Source organism: Anguilla anguilla, chromosome 1 (genome assembly GCF_013347855.1).
Source record: "Anguilla anguilla isolate fAngAng1 chromosome 1, fAngAng1.pri, whole genome shotgun sequence".
In the NCBI taxonomy this organism is placed as follows: domain Eukaryota; kingdom Metazoa; phylum Chordata; class Actinopteri; order Anguilliformes; family Anguillidae; genus Anguilla; species Anguilla anguilla.
The window spans coordinates 58,328,421-58,341,842 of record NC_049201.1 but is presented as its reverse complement, the minus strand read 5'-3'; the positions used below and the strand labels follow the sequence as shown (position 1 = coordinate 58,341,842).

Below are 13,422 nucleotides of genomic sequence, written 5' to 3'. Positions count from 1 at the left end.
AAGAACATGTTTCCTCTGCTTGTGTGTATGTATCAAACAATACATTTAAAAGGTACAGTACTACCCCACATTGCCAAAAGTATGTGGACACTCCTTATAATTAGTAGATTCAGCTACTTCAGCCACACCTATTGCTAGTAAGTGCATGAAAACAAGCATACAACCATGCAAACTCCATAGACTAACACTGGCAGTAGAATGGGTTATACTGAAGAGCTCAGTGAACACTTTCAATGTGGCTCTGTCATTGGATGCCACCTTTCAAACAAGTCAGTGTGTCTAATTTCTGCCCTGCTATAGCTGTCCTAATCAACTGTAAGAGCGGTTATTGTGAAGTGTAAATGTCTAGGAGCAACAACAGCTTGCATGCTTTCTAAAAACATTTGGTGCATATTATATGGTGCTTTTTGTCATAATCTTAAAAACTTGAATTCCATTTCTTGGTAATTTAGTGCCTTTATGTTCTTGGTCATTCAGTTAGAAAACATATATGAGTGTACCTAAAACTGTACTAAGTGCCCAGTTTGAGGTATATTTTCACAGGCTTCGAGCCCTAACTCAACCTCATGTCAATTGATCATTTTCATTGAGAAACATAAGTCAGAAAATACAGTGAATAAAATCAAACTGATTTATTTCAGTTGCTGCCATGCACCATTAAAAAGGACAGAAAGTGACAATTTACAAACCGGACTGATTGGGTATAAAACCAAAAAAAAGCTGATTGAGCCTATGGCCAACATAGACCTGTTCTTCGGTACAGACTGTACCGGCAATGCCTTTCAAGTCTGGACAAGATTGTGTCTGGTATGCCAACAGTAGCCATACAAATAAATTCACCATACACATGCTAAAAATTACATTCAAAAATCCTCAGAAAACATTTTAAAACCACCCTCCATTTGTGCAAAAGTTACAAAAAGATTTGATATATGTACATACATCACAAAAGTAAACACATTCACCCTGATAGGGTGGAGATTTCTGGCTTTAAGAAAGGGATTTCTATGACTTTAATGAGGATATGATCCACCAAAAACATCTTTTCTGTTAATGGGTTAATTCTCTTGTTAATTCTGTAAAACTATGCATTTTACCAATTTCACCATAATTTCTGAAATTCCCTCCAAAAAAGCACATTCACTTTCTGCTTATCTTTATAGCAAGCAATAGGCTACAACCCAAATGATTAAGAAGAAATAAAAAACATATACAACTAAAGCTGATACCAACACCTTCAAAGTTAAGAGACCATATAGACCTCAGTCAAGTTTTTTCACACTCGTATCCCGCAAAATACCTTTTCCCCAAGGTCTTTGCCAACCAATTATAATGTGCATACAGTAATGTTCATGAACTCAGGGTCTTATGGAGCATAGTCATATGATCTGCCATGACATGATTTTAATGGAGACTTTCTTAACTGAATGTGATGCAGAAAATCTGTGAGAATGGTGAAAGACAAAACAAATCCCTTTAAATATACAGCATCCACCAGATAAGCACTCACATATTAAGATGTGCAAGTTATGCCCTGAGTTGATTTTAATATAAAGCAATCACAGTGAAAACGCATTTCACTGCCGTAGCTGTCTCAGATCAAATAGGAAAAGCTTTACGGCATACTGAAGAAGGTATCTTACCAAAACGTTTCTTTCTTTTTTTCTCACCCTACACCTTTTTGGTGACACATTTGATTTGTACAGCACTATGGACCATTACATATTTGAGATTTTTTCATCCTTAAACCTCAGTGTAGACATTCCTTTGTTTAATATCAGTGTGCGAGCATTTTCTATATATCATCAATTAAGGACATCATTGATGCAGAAGAGGAACTATGCTCAGGAAAAGGCATACAGTGTTCTGCACTGCTGTTGTTTTCCTGTGTTGCTGCTGTTGCAGTAGTTATGCAGTGGTATTATGCTGTGCAATGCTGTGTTGTATCGCTGCTGTTGTGTAATGGTGTTCTGCTGTGCAATGTTGTGCTGTATTGCTGCTGTTGTGTAGTGGTGTTCTGCTGTGCAATGTTGTGTTGTATTGCTGTTGTTGTGTAGTGGTGTTCTGCTGTGCAATGTTGTGTTGTATTGCTGCTGTTGTGTAGTGGTGTTCTGCTGTGCAAGGTTGTGTTGTATTTCTGCTCTTTTGTAGTGGTGTTCTGCTGTGCAATGTTGTGTTGTGTTTCTGCTGTTGTGTAGTGGTGTTCTGCTGTGCAATGTTGTGTTGTATTGCTGCTGTTGTGTAGTGGTGATTTGCTGTACAATGTTGTGTTGTATTGCTGCTGTTGTGTAGCGATGTTCTGCCGTGCAATGTTTGTTTTGTATTGCTGCTGTTGTGTAGTGGTGTTCTGCTGCTGTTGTGTAGAGGTGTTCCGCTGTGCAATGTTGTGTTGTATCACTGCTGTTGTTTAGTGGTGTTTTTACTGTGCAATGTTGTGTTGTATCGCAGTTGTTTAGTGGTGATTAGTGGTGTTTTCCTGTGTAATGTCGTGCTGTATTGCTGCTGTTGTGTAGTGGTGTTTTGCTGCTGTTTTTTAGAGGTGTTTAGTGATGTTTTTGCTGTGCAGTGCTGTGCAATGATCAGGAGAGATCCTCTTTGTTGAAGAGCCCCCACCCGTGTGTGCCTTTGCCGCTCAGGATGGGGGTGCATGTGAACTCCACCGTACAGGCTCCCTGGCTGCAGGGTGCGCTCTCCAGCTCCAGCACCGTCACATTGTTGGGCGCGGCCGTGCTAAGGACATGAACCGGCACAAACAGGGTCACCTGAGGCCCTCTGCTAGGCCAGTACCGACCCAAGTTGAAGCCATTGATCCACAATTGACCCTGGATTAAAACAGAACAGAGTGGGGTACTGCGTCAAAGATCACTGGTCACAGATTAACCAGGAAACACGCTGTAGACAGAAAACATCACAGCAGCATAACTGTATTGACATGGATTTAAGGTCCGCAAAAAAACTGCATGATACGCACCTGTCATCAGGTGCAGATAAGACATATTTAAAGAGCCACCGTTTCTGTTATCTGTCCACTGGTGCTGCCCCCAACAAGCAATGCCACTTTTAAAAGATGCCTTCATGCCATCTTTTGCTAAAAAATAGTAGTGAAAACACATCCTGTGCTACTTCACCAGCTGCAAAAGCAGTAAGTTTGGGACAAAATTAACCTAACCACATCCTCTGCATAATTACCAGATGACAGTATGTGACTCATCTCTGCTACTGGATCTCTACCTACTATAAGAGGTTTGCTTCACCCAACAGGCTTTTTGCTCATACATGTTTGTGTACTACCTGGATGGGCCACACTGAATTCAAAGCTTTATCCAAATTTTCTGTTATTACACAGTGGCTGAGGGACACATTCAGCTTCTCAAAAATTAATTCACTTCCCTCTCGTCTTACTTGCGCATATGACTGTGGAGTGACACCAATTGGAGTAATGAGCAATAAGCAGGCTAGTGTGGGTAGGTTACACTGAAACATCTGCTAATTCTGAAATTTAGTGTTCAGCAAGCTACTACTTTTGCATTATTTTATATCATGTCTGTTTAGTTTTATCTTGAGTAAATAAATGAACACAGGTAGCATGAAGAAGCATATTGAGGCAAATGATTATCCTTTTGTGTATTTATATAGCATTTTAGCAAGTTATTGTTTAGTTTGGATGTGCTGGCTAATGGTGTAGAGCAGACTATTTTTAACGTCATAGCTAACAGTTTTCCCTACAAAGTTATAGTATAGCTAGTTAACAAGGCATCGATAATTTGCATGTTTTGGCAGCCATGTAAGCATGCTAGAAAGCTAAAGCTATTTGCAGCTTGCAAGCCTGATGACTGCCATTAGCGGATACATTAGGGTAATTGTACATTCAGTACTTGAGTACATTTTTAAAGTTGACTATTTTGTTTTACTTTTACTCAGGTTGTTGGGATGGTTGAGCATGCAGACACTACGTTACACAGACATTACTGTAGTTGTTTTTAAATAGAGCACCTGTACTTTAACTCAAGTGTAACATTTGGCTGCTTTGTACACAACTGGTGAAACAGTGTTAATCCTAGCAGGCAAATCAATACTAAATCCCACTGATGGAGGTCACTACATTTTCCTCAGGTCACTCAGTATTGAACACCACCATTGGGAAAAACCCAAGTCCCCCGCCCTCCACTAGCTTCCCTATCCCTGTGCCCAAGGCCTACCTTCCCCCAATTAGGAAACTGGATGTAGCTGTCCTGAGGCAGGTCTGGGATTCCGGAGGGAATGCTGAAGCTGCCGGTGTAGAAGGCTGGAGTGGAGGGGTCTGCGGACGAGGGGGTCCCCTGGGATGCTCCTGCATGGAGGAGGCCTTTGCTCACAGCTTCATCAATAGACAGGCTGTAAATCATCCAGTTCCTCAGCACCTCTGAGCCCAGGGTCAGGTTGGATATCAGGCCCTTGAGGAGGAGTGGTGGACAGCGTATTGAAGCTTTCCGCCGGAAAGAGCCCCTTCTATATAAGGGCTGCCCAACGCTTTTCCTAGAGGTCTACCGTCCTGTATGTTTTCATTTCAACCCTGATTTTGCACACCTGACTCTACCAATTAGCAGCTCAACAAGATCTCTAGCTGTTGAACAAAGTGTACTTTGTTAAAGCCTGGAGTGAAGGTAGATAGAGTTTCAGGAACAGTGCTGGGCAGCCCTGTTCTACATGTAACCCTTCCCACAACACCAGGCAGAGTACAGAATAGACTCCAGTACCAAAGAATAACATGCAAATGTGTACAGTATGCTGCTGTCATAAATAAGGGCCAATAACTTTTTCTCAACTGCATCTGCATCCCCAAATAGTGCCCACTGACTGGCAAAACTGGAGTTGATGAAAGCATGGAACACGTATTCAAAGCACATCAAAAGAGGCATGTCTGAATAAATTAAAAACTTACAATTAAAAGTAGTACAGCCACATCCAACACTAACACGGTCACTGATTAACCTTTGAGAGGCCTGAACACAATAAAGTGCACTGACAGTAAGGACTAGATTACAGAGCACAAATATACGCCAGGTACTAAGCAAACATCAGAGCATAGTGCTAACTTAATTCAAAGCAAGCAAAAGGAGTGAATTGTAATACCATAACACTAAGTCTCATGCATATGCACATAGCAGCCAAGCAACAAGTCTGAGTTATAGGTTAGGACAGTCTATGCAATGAACTGTGGCTAGAGCTGAGGGGGAGGTGTCGCTTGAAGAGATGAATTTTCCTTTGTGACGGAAACTGGTGAGTGTCTCGGCAGTAGAAAGGGACCACATTTCCTTGAAATAAACATATGCTCAAGCATCATGTTATTTTCTGGGGTAAGTGGAGCAGCATCAGACCATGAACAGGAAATTCTGACGGACTGCAGGCTTTATAACGGCTGGTGTAGGGGTTTGTTTCTAAAGAAAGAAAATATACTTCAAGGAACTCCAAAGCAGCTAGTCTGTTGTGTCTGAAGGATTTTCATGGAAGCATGAACAGTGTTTTATTTCTTATAATTAATCTGTTGCTTGTCATACTGTTGCCAACAGCTCATTCAATGGAAGTCATCTCCATTTGATTTTGTTAAATTAATGAGCTCTAGCAGAATTTAACCACTTGTATTCATTCACAAAGTATACATGCATGGTTTTATATCTGGTATTTTATTTAAATTCAGTTTTAATTTAGGAATTAACTCTGTGTTCCCCATGATTAATGTGCTGATTTGAAAATGTTTGAGTTGAAAACGTAAATTGTTTTGTCAAGAAATGACCAAAAGAGCAATGGTATGCCTCTCATGAATAGCACCGCCTTCAAAAAAAAAGCTGTGGTTTACAAATGTTCCCCAACACAGGAAGTGACATGACATTATATCCAAACTGCTCTTAGAATCGTTTTACCTGCTTTGAAGCCATGGTCTATGTGGCCTAAGACAGAACGATTTTGGCAGAGATCTTGAGGGAGTTGTGGAACCAGAAAGCCAGTGAACAGTTCCCCTGACAGTGACTGACCAGAAGGGAATTCCATGTAATTTAAAATCTAAGCATTTGGGTGGGATGCAAAATCATCACAGCAAGCTATGGAATCATCCCTTAACCCTCGTGCACTTTTACACTAACAGGCTGCTAGCCTGGTCAGTCATCAACTTGTTCACTCATAACACAACATTGAAGTGTTTGTACTATTATATGTCCAGGGTCACATGCACACTCCTCATACCCAGTGTAACTATTCCAAACTTCCCTGAAAAACAGCTCACCTTGAAGTCATTGATGTCCTTCCCATAATTGACTCGTCCCATGTTCTCCACCAGTATGTCAACCTGACTCCCCGCCTTCCCAGTAATGTTAATGCTTATGGACTTATCTCTCTCAAGGATACCAGCTGCGACCTGAAGAGAGAGCCGTACATTATTGTTGTTCATATACTTGAGAGGACCACAGTTACAAATAAAGCCGAAAAAGCCCACTTTCGTCCTAAAATCCGACTGCCCCTCCAATGCGGCTGAAAACAATGTACCACAGAGAGAACAGGGAGAAGATGAAAACTTGCTCACCCCGTTAACAGACACATAGGCACGGTCATGCACCCCATTGAGTGGGGAGGACAGGGGTGTAGGAATGCTGCAGTCCACAGGAATTTTGGTCCGATACAGCAGGAATCCAAAGTACTTTCATAACACAAGAAATCAAAGGGTTATGGCAAACAAAACAAAAAAACACTCACAGCAGTAAACATACATTTTGAGACCAGGGCCTTCCTTTGGCTCATTCGTCAAACGTGCAATTAAGAGTCTACAAAAATAGTGGTGATCTTTGCCCTTTTCAATCAACCTTTTTTTCTTTGACCTTAAAGGCAAGTGTTCACTTCTGTCTTCACAATTACAGTTTGGAGAATTCGTTTTGGTAAATGCTACACTATTTGTCAAGAAAAAAAATTACACTTGCAAGAACTAGTTAGGGTCTGTTGACTGTAGTGTTGACTGAACGTCTCAGGCCCGTACCTGCTTCATCTCAGAGAAGCTCAGAGGGAAGGTGCTTTTAACAGGCCCCGAGAAAGACAGCAAGTCCACTGCGTCCGACACAGTCTGGAGCTGGGAGGGAGACACAGAGAACATTCTTCAGCTCTTCGGCTGTGCTACACACAGGAACTCATTTTAAACAGGATCACAAGTAGATTCCTGAGACATCTGTCATAAAATGCAAGGAAATTAGATGATCAACTGTATTCTGGCAGCATTTTAAATTGCAGGCCACTACAGCTATTTCCACACTACTGTACTTTGTGTGACTGCTAGGAAAATATGTTTCTGATATACGATGTTTATGAACCCACTTGCAAGGTATATCGTAATAATGGGCATATGGTTCGCAAAAAGCATTTTCTAGAGATTCCTCTAGAAAAGGATTCCGCCATATAACAATGTTATATGTTTATTTAAAATTGAATTGAAAACATAAGAGATCGCTATTTCTAATGCGCTCAATGAATATTTGACCTTTTCTGTTCATGAGATTGCAAATAAATTTGCATCTCCAGCTACCTCTAACCATGAAATTAATAATGAAACAAATTCTACACACTTCTACTTTTCTGAAGTGCCTGTATCCAGATTCAAAAACACTACTGTCACTGAGCAACTCAAAAGCTAAGGACATTTATGGCCAAGTAGCTGTGTTCTTAAAATAATGTCACACTTATTAAACAGCCAATTTCACACATGCAGACCGCAGTTTCAGTTTATGTCTGAAGACTTGGCTCTACACCACTGGGCTGTGTTTCTGAGTTTCAATGTACCTTAACGTTCTACGAAGGTTTCTAAGGTATACCTTTCAAAAGGGAGCTCGCTTTTTTGCGAGTGTTTCCCAGACTATACCTTAGCAGTTGCCACGTGAATCAATTGTCTCACTTGTAAAGGCTTATAAATGACGTTTTAATATAACAAGTGTTGTCATAATCATTTACATCAATCTAATATTGCAGAAGAGGAAGCTATGCCTACTAAAGTTCATCTGCTAATCTCTTTAAGAGTCAAAACGAGTACTTGTGATAGTTTCAATCAATAAATGTAGGCTACAAAAGATAAAATAAAGAGCATCAATCGAGACATATACGTCACAGTCTGGGACTTCTTGGAAGCCCAGGAAAAAGGATATAGGCTACATATGGGTGAATTATTTTGTTCTTATTGAAACAAAGTTCTAATGTTTTAATTTGTTTTTGCCACACAATATATAGGCAACTGTAGCAGCATATCCACTGATTCCAGCTGACTTTGCTCTGCAGTGGCAAAAGCGTGTCTGTGGAAATTGATCATGATTAATTCTATACCAGGTATGCCTTATGAATAGCCCTACCTGTTAAAGTGATATGTTCATCCACCTTGATTTGCTGTTGGATAGTCTTAAGTTTAACCAAGAATATTATCATTGTGTTGTTCACTGAAAATCGTAAAACAACATGGTAAGAAAGAAATGTTCTGTGATGTTGATATTTACCCAGTGCTATTTCATTTTACATAGGAGGTGTGAGCTAAAGGAAAGGGATGTAGATCATTTGTCCTGTTTGTTCATTATGAGCCACCGTACCTGTATGTGTGTTTATGGCTAGGGCAATCAACGTGCTTTACTTCCATCTAGTTCGGTCATGTAAGTATACTCACTCAATGTCGGCCTTGCTCATACAAGTTTTATATTCTTAATAAACCGGCGGTTTATTCCAAGTCAGTGTGATCATTGACTCACACACAAACAAACTAATTTCTACAGGGTATGCAGTCAGAAAAGCCATATCCTCAGTAAGCTCCACTACGTAAAAATAACAAAAAACAAATTGGATTAGTATTATGGATAGGCCCTATACTTTATTACCATCAAAATGAGAATAGACAGGTGAAACGACAACATTCTCATGATGTGCTATGCACAGAAACGTTGTTTTGATAATTAATTTTCATAAAGTTAATATTAAACTATCTCTGTCATTTGGGCATGCAGATGTAGGCTACTAGATGCACGCTGTAGTACAACCGTCGATTTGAAAAGCAAAATGTTGGCCTAATAAGGCTAAAACTGTGAGAGGATGAGCGGAGCGCATCGCTAAGGGACAGCTACGAGTGCCTCAGACCACCCTTCTAAAGGTATACCTTCTTAAAGGTATACCTTAGCTAAGGAGGCGCTGGGAAACAGCTCGACAACTAAAGGAAGACCTTAAGGTATACCTTAGGACGTACGTAGCGCTAAGGAGGATCTGGGAAATGCAGCCCTGGTCTCTACATTACAATTCCCAGTTACCTGAACATGTGCACTTCATACAAAAGGAATGATAACATGAGAAACCTTAAACATATGTAAATGAATGTGTCGGTTGGTGTTGCAGCAAGGAAACATCAGACGGTAGAGCAGTGACTGAGAAAGATGAAGGAGGGAAAAGGCATTCATCACAGAGAGGCAGAGAATGCTTCACAGGTTCTTAGGGATGTACTGTTCTACAGAAGTGATGACAAAATTGTCAGGATTCTGATCTTTTCTGCCCGTTTTTCCTTTTTTGGGCTGCCAGATGGGAGCCCTTCTCAGTTTTGTATTTCAGTTGGTTTCCCTCATTGCTTTCCCCTGTGTTTAACTGTGTCTCGTTATCCCTTCCCCCTCTGGGTTGATCGTGCATTGAGTTCACCTGTGTCTGGTTATTGTCCTGTCTATTTAAGTTCTTGGTCTGCCTGACTCAGGTGCTGGTTCCTTGTTTTCCGCCTGCACGTGTTCTGCCCTGACTGTTTCTTTTCCCCGTGTCTGTTACTCATGTTTCGAGTATTTCGAGTCATCTGTGTTTTCTCATGTTTAGAGTTTATCGAGTGTTTTGAGTTCTGTGTTTTTCTGTTTCAAGCATTTTTTGTGAGTTTGTGGATTTGCCCGTCGTGGCTTTGTATTTTTGTTTCCTGCTTATTACGGTGTTTAAGTAAAGTCTTTGTTTAATACTTACCTTTTGGGCTTCCCGTGTTTTTTCCTCTGCACTTGGGTCCTACCACAACAACTCCTGACAAAAATGAAATACTGACAAAAGGCCACTTCTCTTAATCAAGTTGGTACTCCTCCAGAGCTTCATCTACCGGACATTTAGGGACATGTATAAAATGTCTCCACACATTAATGATGCAACTGTACTGGCGTGATTCAACTATTAAATGAGGATGAATTTTGGCTCACTGCAGGCTATCATTGCTAATAATGCAAATCTGCATAATACAAATGAAATTCCGTGTTCTGATATGGGCCTTCAGAAATACCAGAACTGTTTACAGTTGAACTGATTACACAGTGTTGCAAAGTTGCTGAATGTGCTTCGGTTTTACATTTGGGAATAAAACTCACCTTAGTCATTTTCACCAATCCGTATGCATATTTTGGTGTGGATGGAGGAACTGGTCCCTCTGGTATCTTATTGTACTGTACAAAATCAGAAATTTGGCACAAATTCAAACATTGGTCAGCTTTAAAATAATACAGAGACAGAGACTGGCAAAAAAAAGAAGTAAAATTTAGAATTTTTGGAAGAGGATTGAAATTCAATCTTGCTCAAGCTGCAAGGCCCATCGGAACCTCCATTGTAGGTTCGGGTTGACAAGTTGGGCATGAACAGACATTAGCCAGAGGAAGAAATGTCATGTGCAGCTGAACAGGTAAACTGTGAGTACCCAGTTGACCAGTGGTGGCCACTGGTGTGCACTGTGTCTTGGCTGGCAGAATCCGTCCCTCCCTGAGCAACGCTACTGTCAATAACACATTAACCTGTGCCTAAAATTAGCACTGGCATGATACAGATTGCATACCAGACTACGGGGCTCAATCACACTCTGGAATAGTTATTTAACAGAATGAGCAACCCCACCGCCCCCAAATGGATTTTTGAAAACAGATGTTTTTTTAATGTAGTTTTTTTTTTTTTACAAGCAAGAGAGTAACACCAAGACAAAACAAACAAAAAATGCCATGACAACATGAGACAACAACAAAACAACACACTAAAATTGTTCTAGTGTCTAAAAATAAAAATAGGAAAAATGTTGTGCTGAACAGAGCGAACCGTTTCTGTAGTATAAGCAGAGACAGAGTATTGTGTACATGCTATAACATCACGGCAACAAGTTTATTTGTGACACATATATTCAGAGCTAATTGATCCTTTCATCAAAACTTGAGATCTCAGTGTTTTACTCGCAGTATGCGGTGAAGAGTGACGGCGAATCATGAAGCTAGCTGGCATGTTCAGAGGGTCTTGGAAAAACCCTACGTCTACACTGCGTGATCGCACCATTTAAAAAAAGCAAGACGGGGCTAGGGAGATTCATTTGATTGATTGATGGTTTTGCGTGAATTTCAGCTCATTTTTACCACACAACTAAAAACATTTAATTGGGCTGTAATTCAGAGTCTAATCTGTTATCTCTGAGACCAACTCATAGACAGAGTAGCCTATTATGTGTTAGCCGAGCCAAATTTCCAAGAATGAAAATGAGGTGAGAAATGTGTGTTAAAATAGTTGCATTTCATTTTAAATACAGCTTCTGTGAATAAGTATCGGCTGGTAGCCAGTACTACTAGCTTCTGTAACAGCAAGGGGTGCATCAACAACATGCAAGTGGAGTTGTGTACTTTAGCAAACACGTTGGGGCGAGAAAGCGTTGCTTTCCCTGCTACAACAGACTGAATGCGTAATGCAGCTCTAACGAGACCAAAGTTGCCAATGCACTGGGATATTAAACGGTGTTACAAAATTAAAAGTTGACATATTATACATAGTTAGAAAGCTTATTCTATTCATTTTAAATACAGCTTCTGTGAATAAGTATCGGCTGGTAGCCAGTAGTACTAGCTTCTGTTGTAACGAGGGGTACATCAACAGACAAGCGGAGAAGTGTACTGTAGCGTTGGGGTGAGAAAATGTTGCTGTCACTGTTACAAAGAATGCGCAATGCATCTATAATGAGACGAACCTTCCGAATACGATGGGATATAGAACGGCATTACAAAAGTAAAATGTCACATATTATACATAGTTAGAAAGCTTATTCTGTCACCTATTAGATCGATGATGTGTAGATCAAGCCAGTTTGTACTACAAAGTTCGAGAACACCCAAAGCAACATGTGTGGTATTACAAGCCGACGTCTTTTTCTGGAGTAAGACCGGACCAGAGGCTGCTGCACACGTTTTGTTGACGGCACTGTTGCCCTTTATAGTACAGTCTGGCTTGATTGAGAATTCATTTATTCAGTAGGTGAAAGCATAAGCTTTCTAACCATGTATACCACGTCCAATTTTGGTTTTGGAATATCGTTTTATAGGTCAACCGAAAGTTTTTTCATCGTCGCATTCAATGCATGCACTCTTTGTTAGCACTAGCATAGACGCTGCACCTGACGAAACGTTGTCAACGATTTTGCATAATATCTTGTGAAATACTATTATTATTGAGGACTTCTGGGTATGCCTAAGCCATGTGTTTGTTCATATACCTAGCTGACAGCGTTTTCATTTGTAATTTTTCATTTGGAATACCGTTTTTATCGCGTTCACTTCCGCATTCAGCTATATCCACTCTGGTGGCTAAGTCGCCAGGAAACCTCGTTTGAACAATCCGTGCATGTACGTCTTTGTCAAGGTTTTATCTACATTGTGGTATAACTCATTTGAAGTTTACGAATGTGTGTTTTCTGTAATTACGACGAAAATGGAGATATGCACCGCATCTGGATTCTAAATTTCCCGTAGATGAAGCCGGTTAAAACTTACTGCATCACGTGTGCTAAGCCAACCAATGCTGTAACTTCACCGCTCACATATGTATGACGTCACCGTCCCATTCATTTTCAATGGGAAACATTGGCCATAAAAAGTCATATTTCTCAAAAACCGTGCAGCGAAACTTTCTACAAAGTAATAGCACACGATTCCCAAAGAAGCCGGTCAATTTGACATATGGCACGTGTATGTGGTGCGAAAACTCTGGGAGGAGTAGCAGTCCAAAAAATGGGTGGAATAATAAATAAATAAATAAATAAATAAATAATATGTGCGATAATAATAGTGTGATTGCCTAAGGCAACCACACTAATAATAATAAGAACTAATTAAAGCCGCAACAGGCGTTGGGAGGGGTCCAAGCATTGGCACTATCGCGCCCCCTAAGGAGCGATTTTAAAATGGATTTGTCCTCATGATCATATTGTGGCGATCTTGCCTGTGTATAATGTAAATAATTGTGTTAACTTGTTAGCGGTTAACTTGTTCCGCAATCGTGTAAATATTCGTTATGACCGGTGTTATGTTAAATGTGTTGTATTCCGTCCCGTTTTCCCTATTTTGTGTGTGTCTCGCGCTGCTGTATTCCCGCTGTTTGTTTCCCACTGTATGCAAATTATCCAACTTT

General features: G+C 40.4%; 1 protein-coding gene across 1 annotated transcript in view; it reads right to left on the bottom strand.

The window, feature by feature from the left end:
- Positions 1 to 608: 608 nt before the first annotated feature.
- glb1 (galactosidase, beta 1) overlaps positions 609 to 13,422 on the bottom strand; it is a 28,836-nt gene continuing 16,022 nt past the window's right edge. Inside the window, exons 11-16 of the mRNA XM_035418253.1 lie at positions 10,365 to 10,439; positions 7,004 to 7,093; positions 6,557 to 6,670; positions 6,260 to 6,391; positions 4,200 to 4,433; positions 609 to 2,822 (exon numbers count right to left, since the gene is read on the bottom strand). Of these exons, the coding sequence (XP_035274144.1) occupies positions 2,580 to 2,822; positions 4,200 to 4,433; positions 6,260 to 6,391; positions 6,557 to 6,670; positions 7,004 to 7,093; positions 10,365 to 10,439 (888 nt within the window). The 3' untranslated portion in view covers positions 609 to 2,579. The remainder of the gene's footprint in view (positions 2,823 to 4,199; positions 4,434 to 6,259; positions 6,392 to 6,556; positions 6,671 to 7,003; positions 7,094 to 10,364; positions 10,440 to 13,422) is intronic.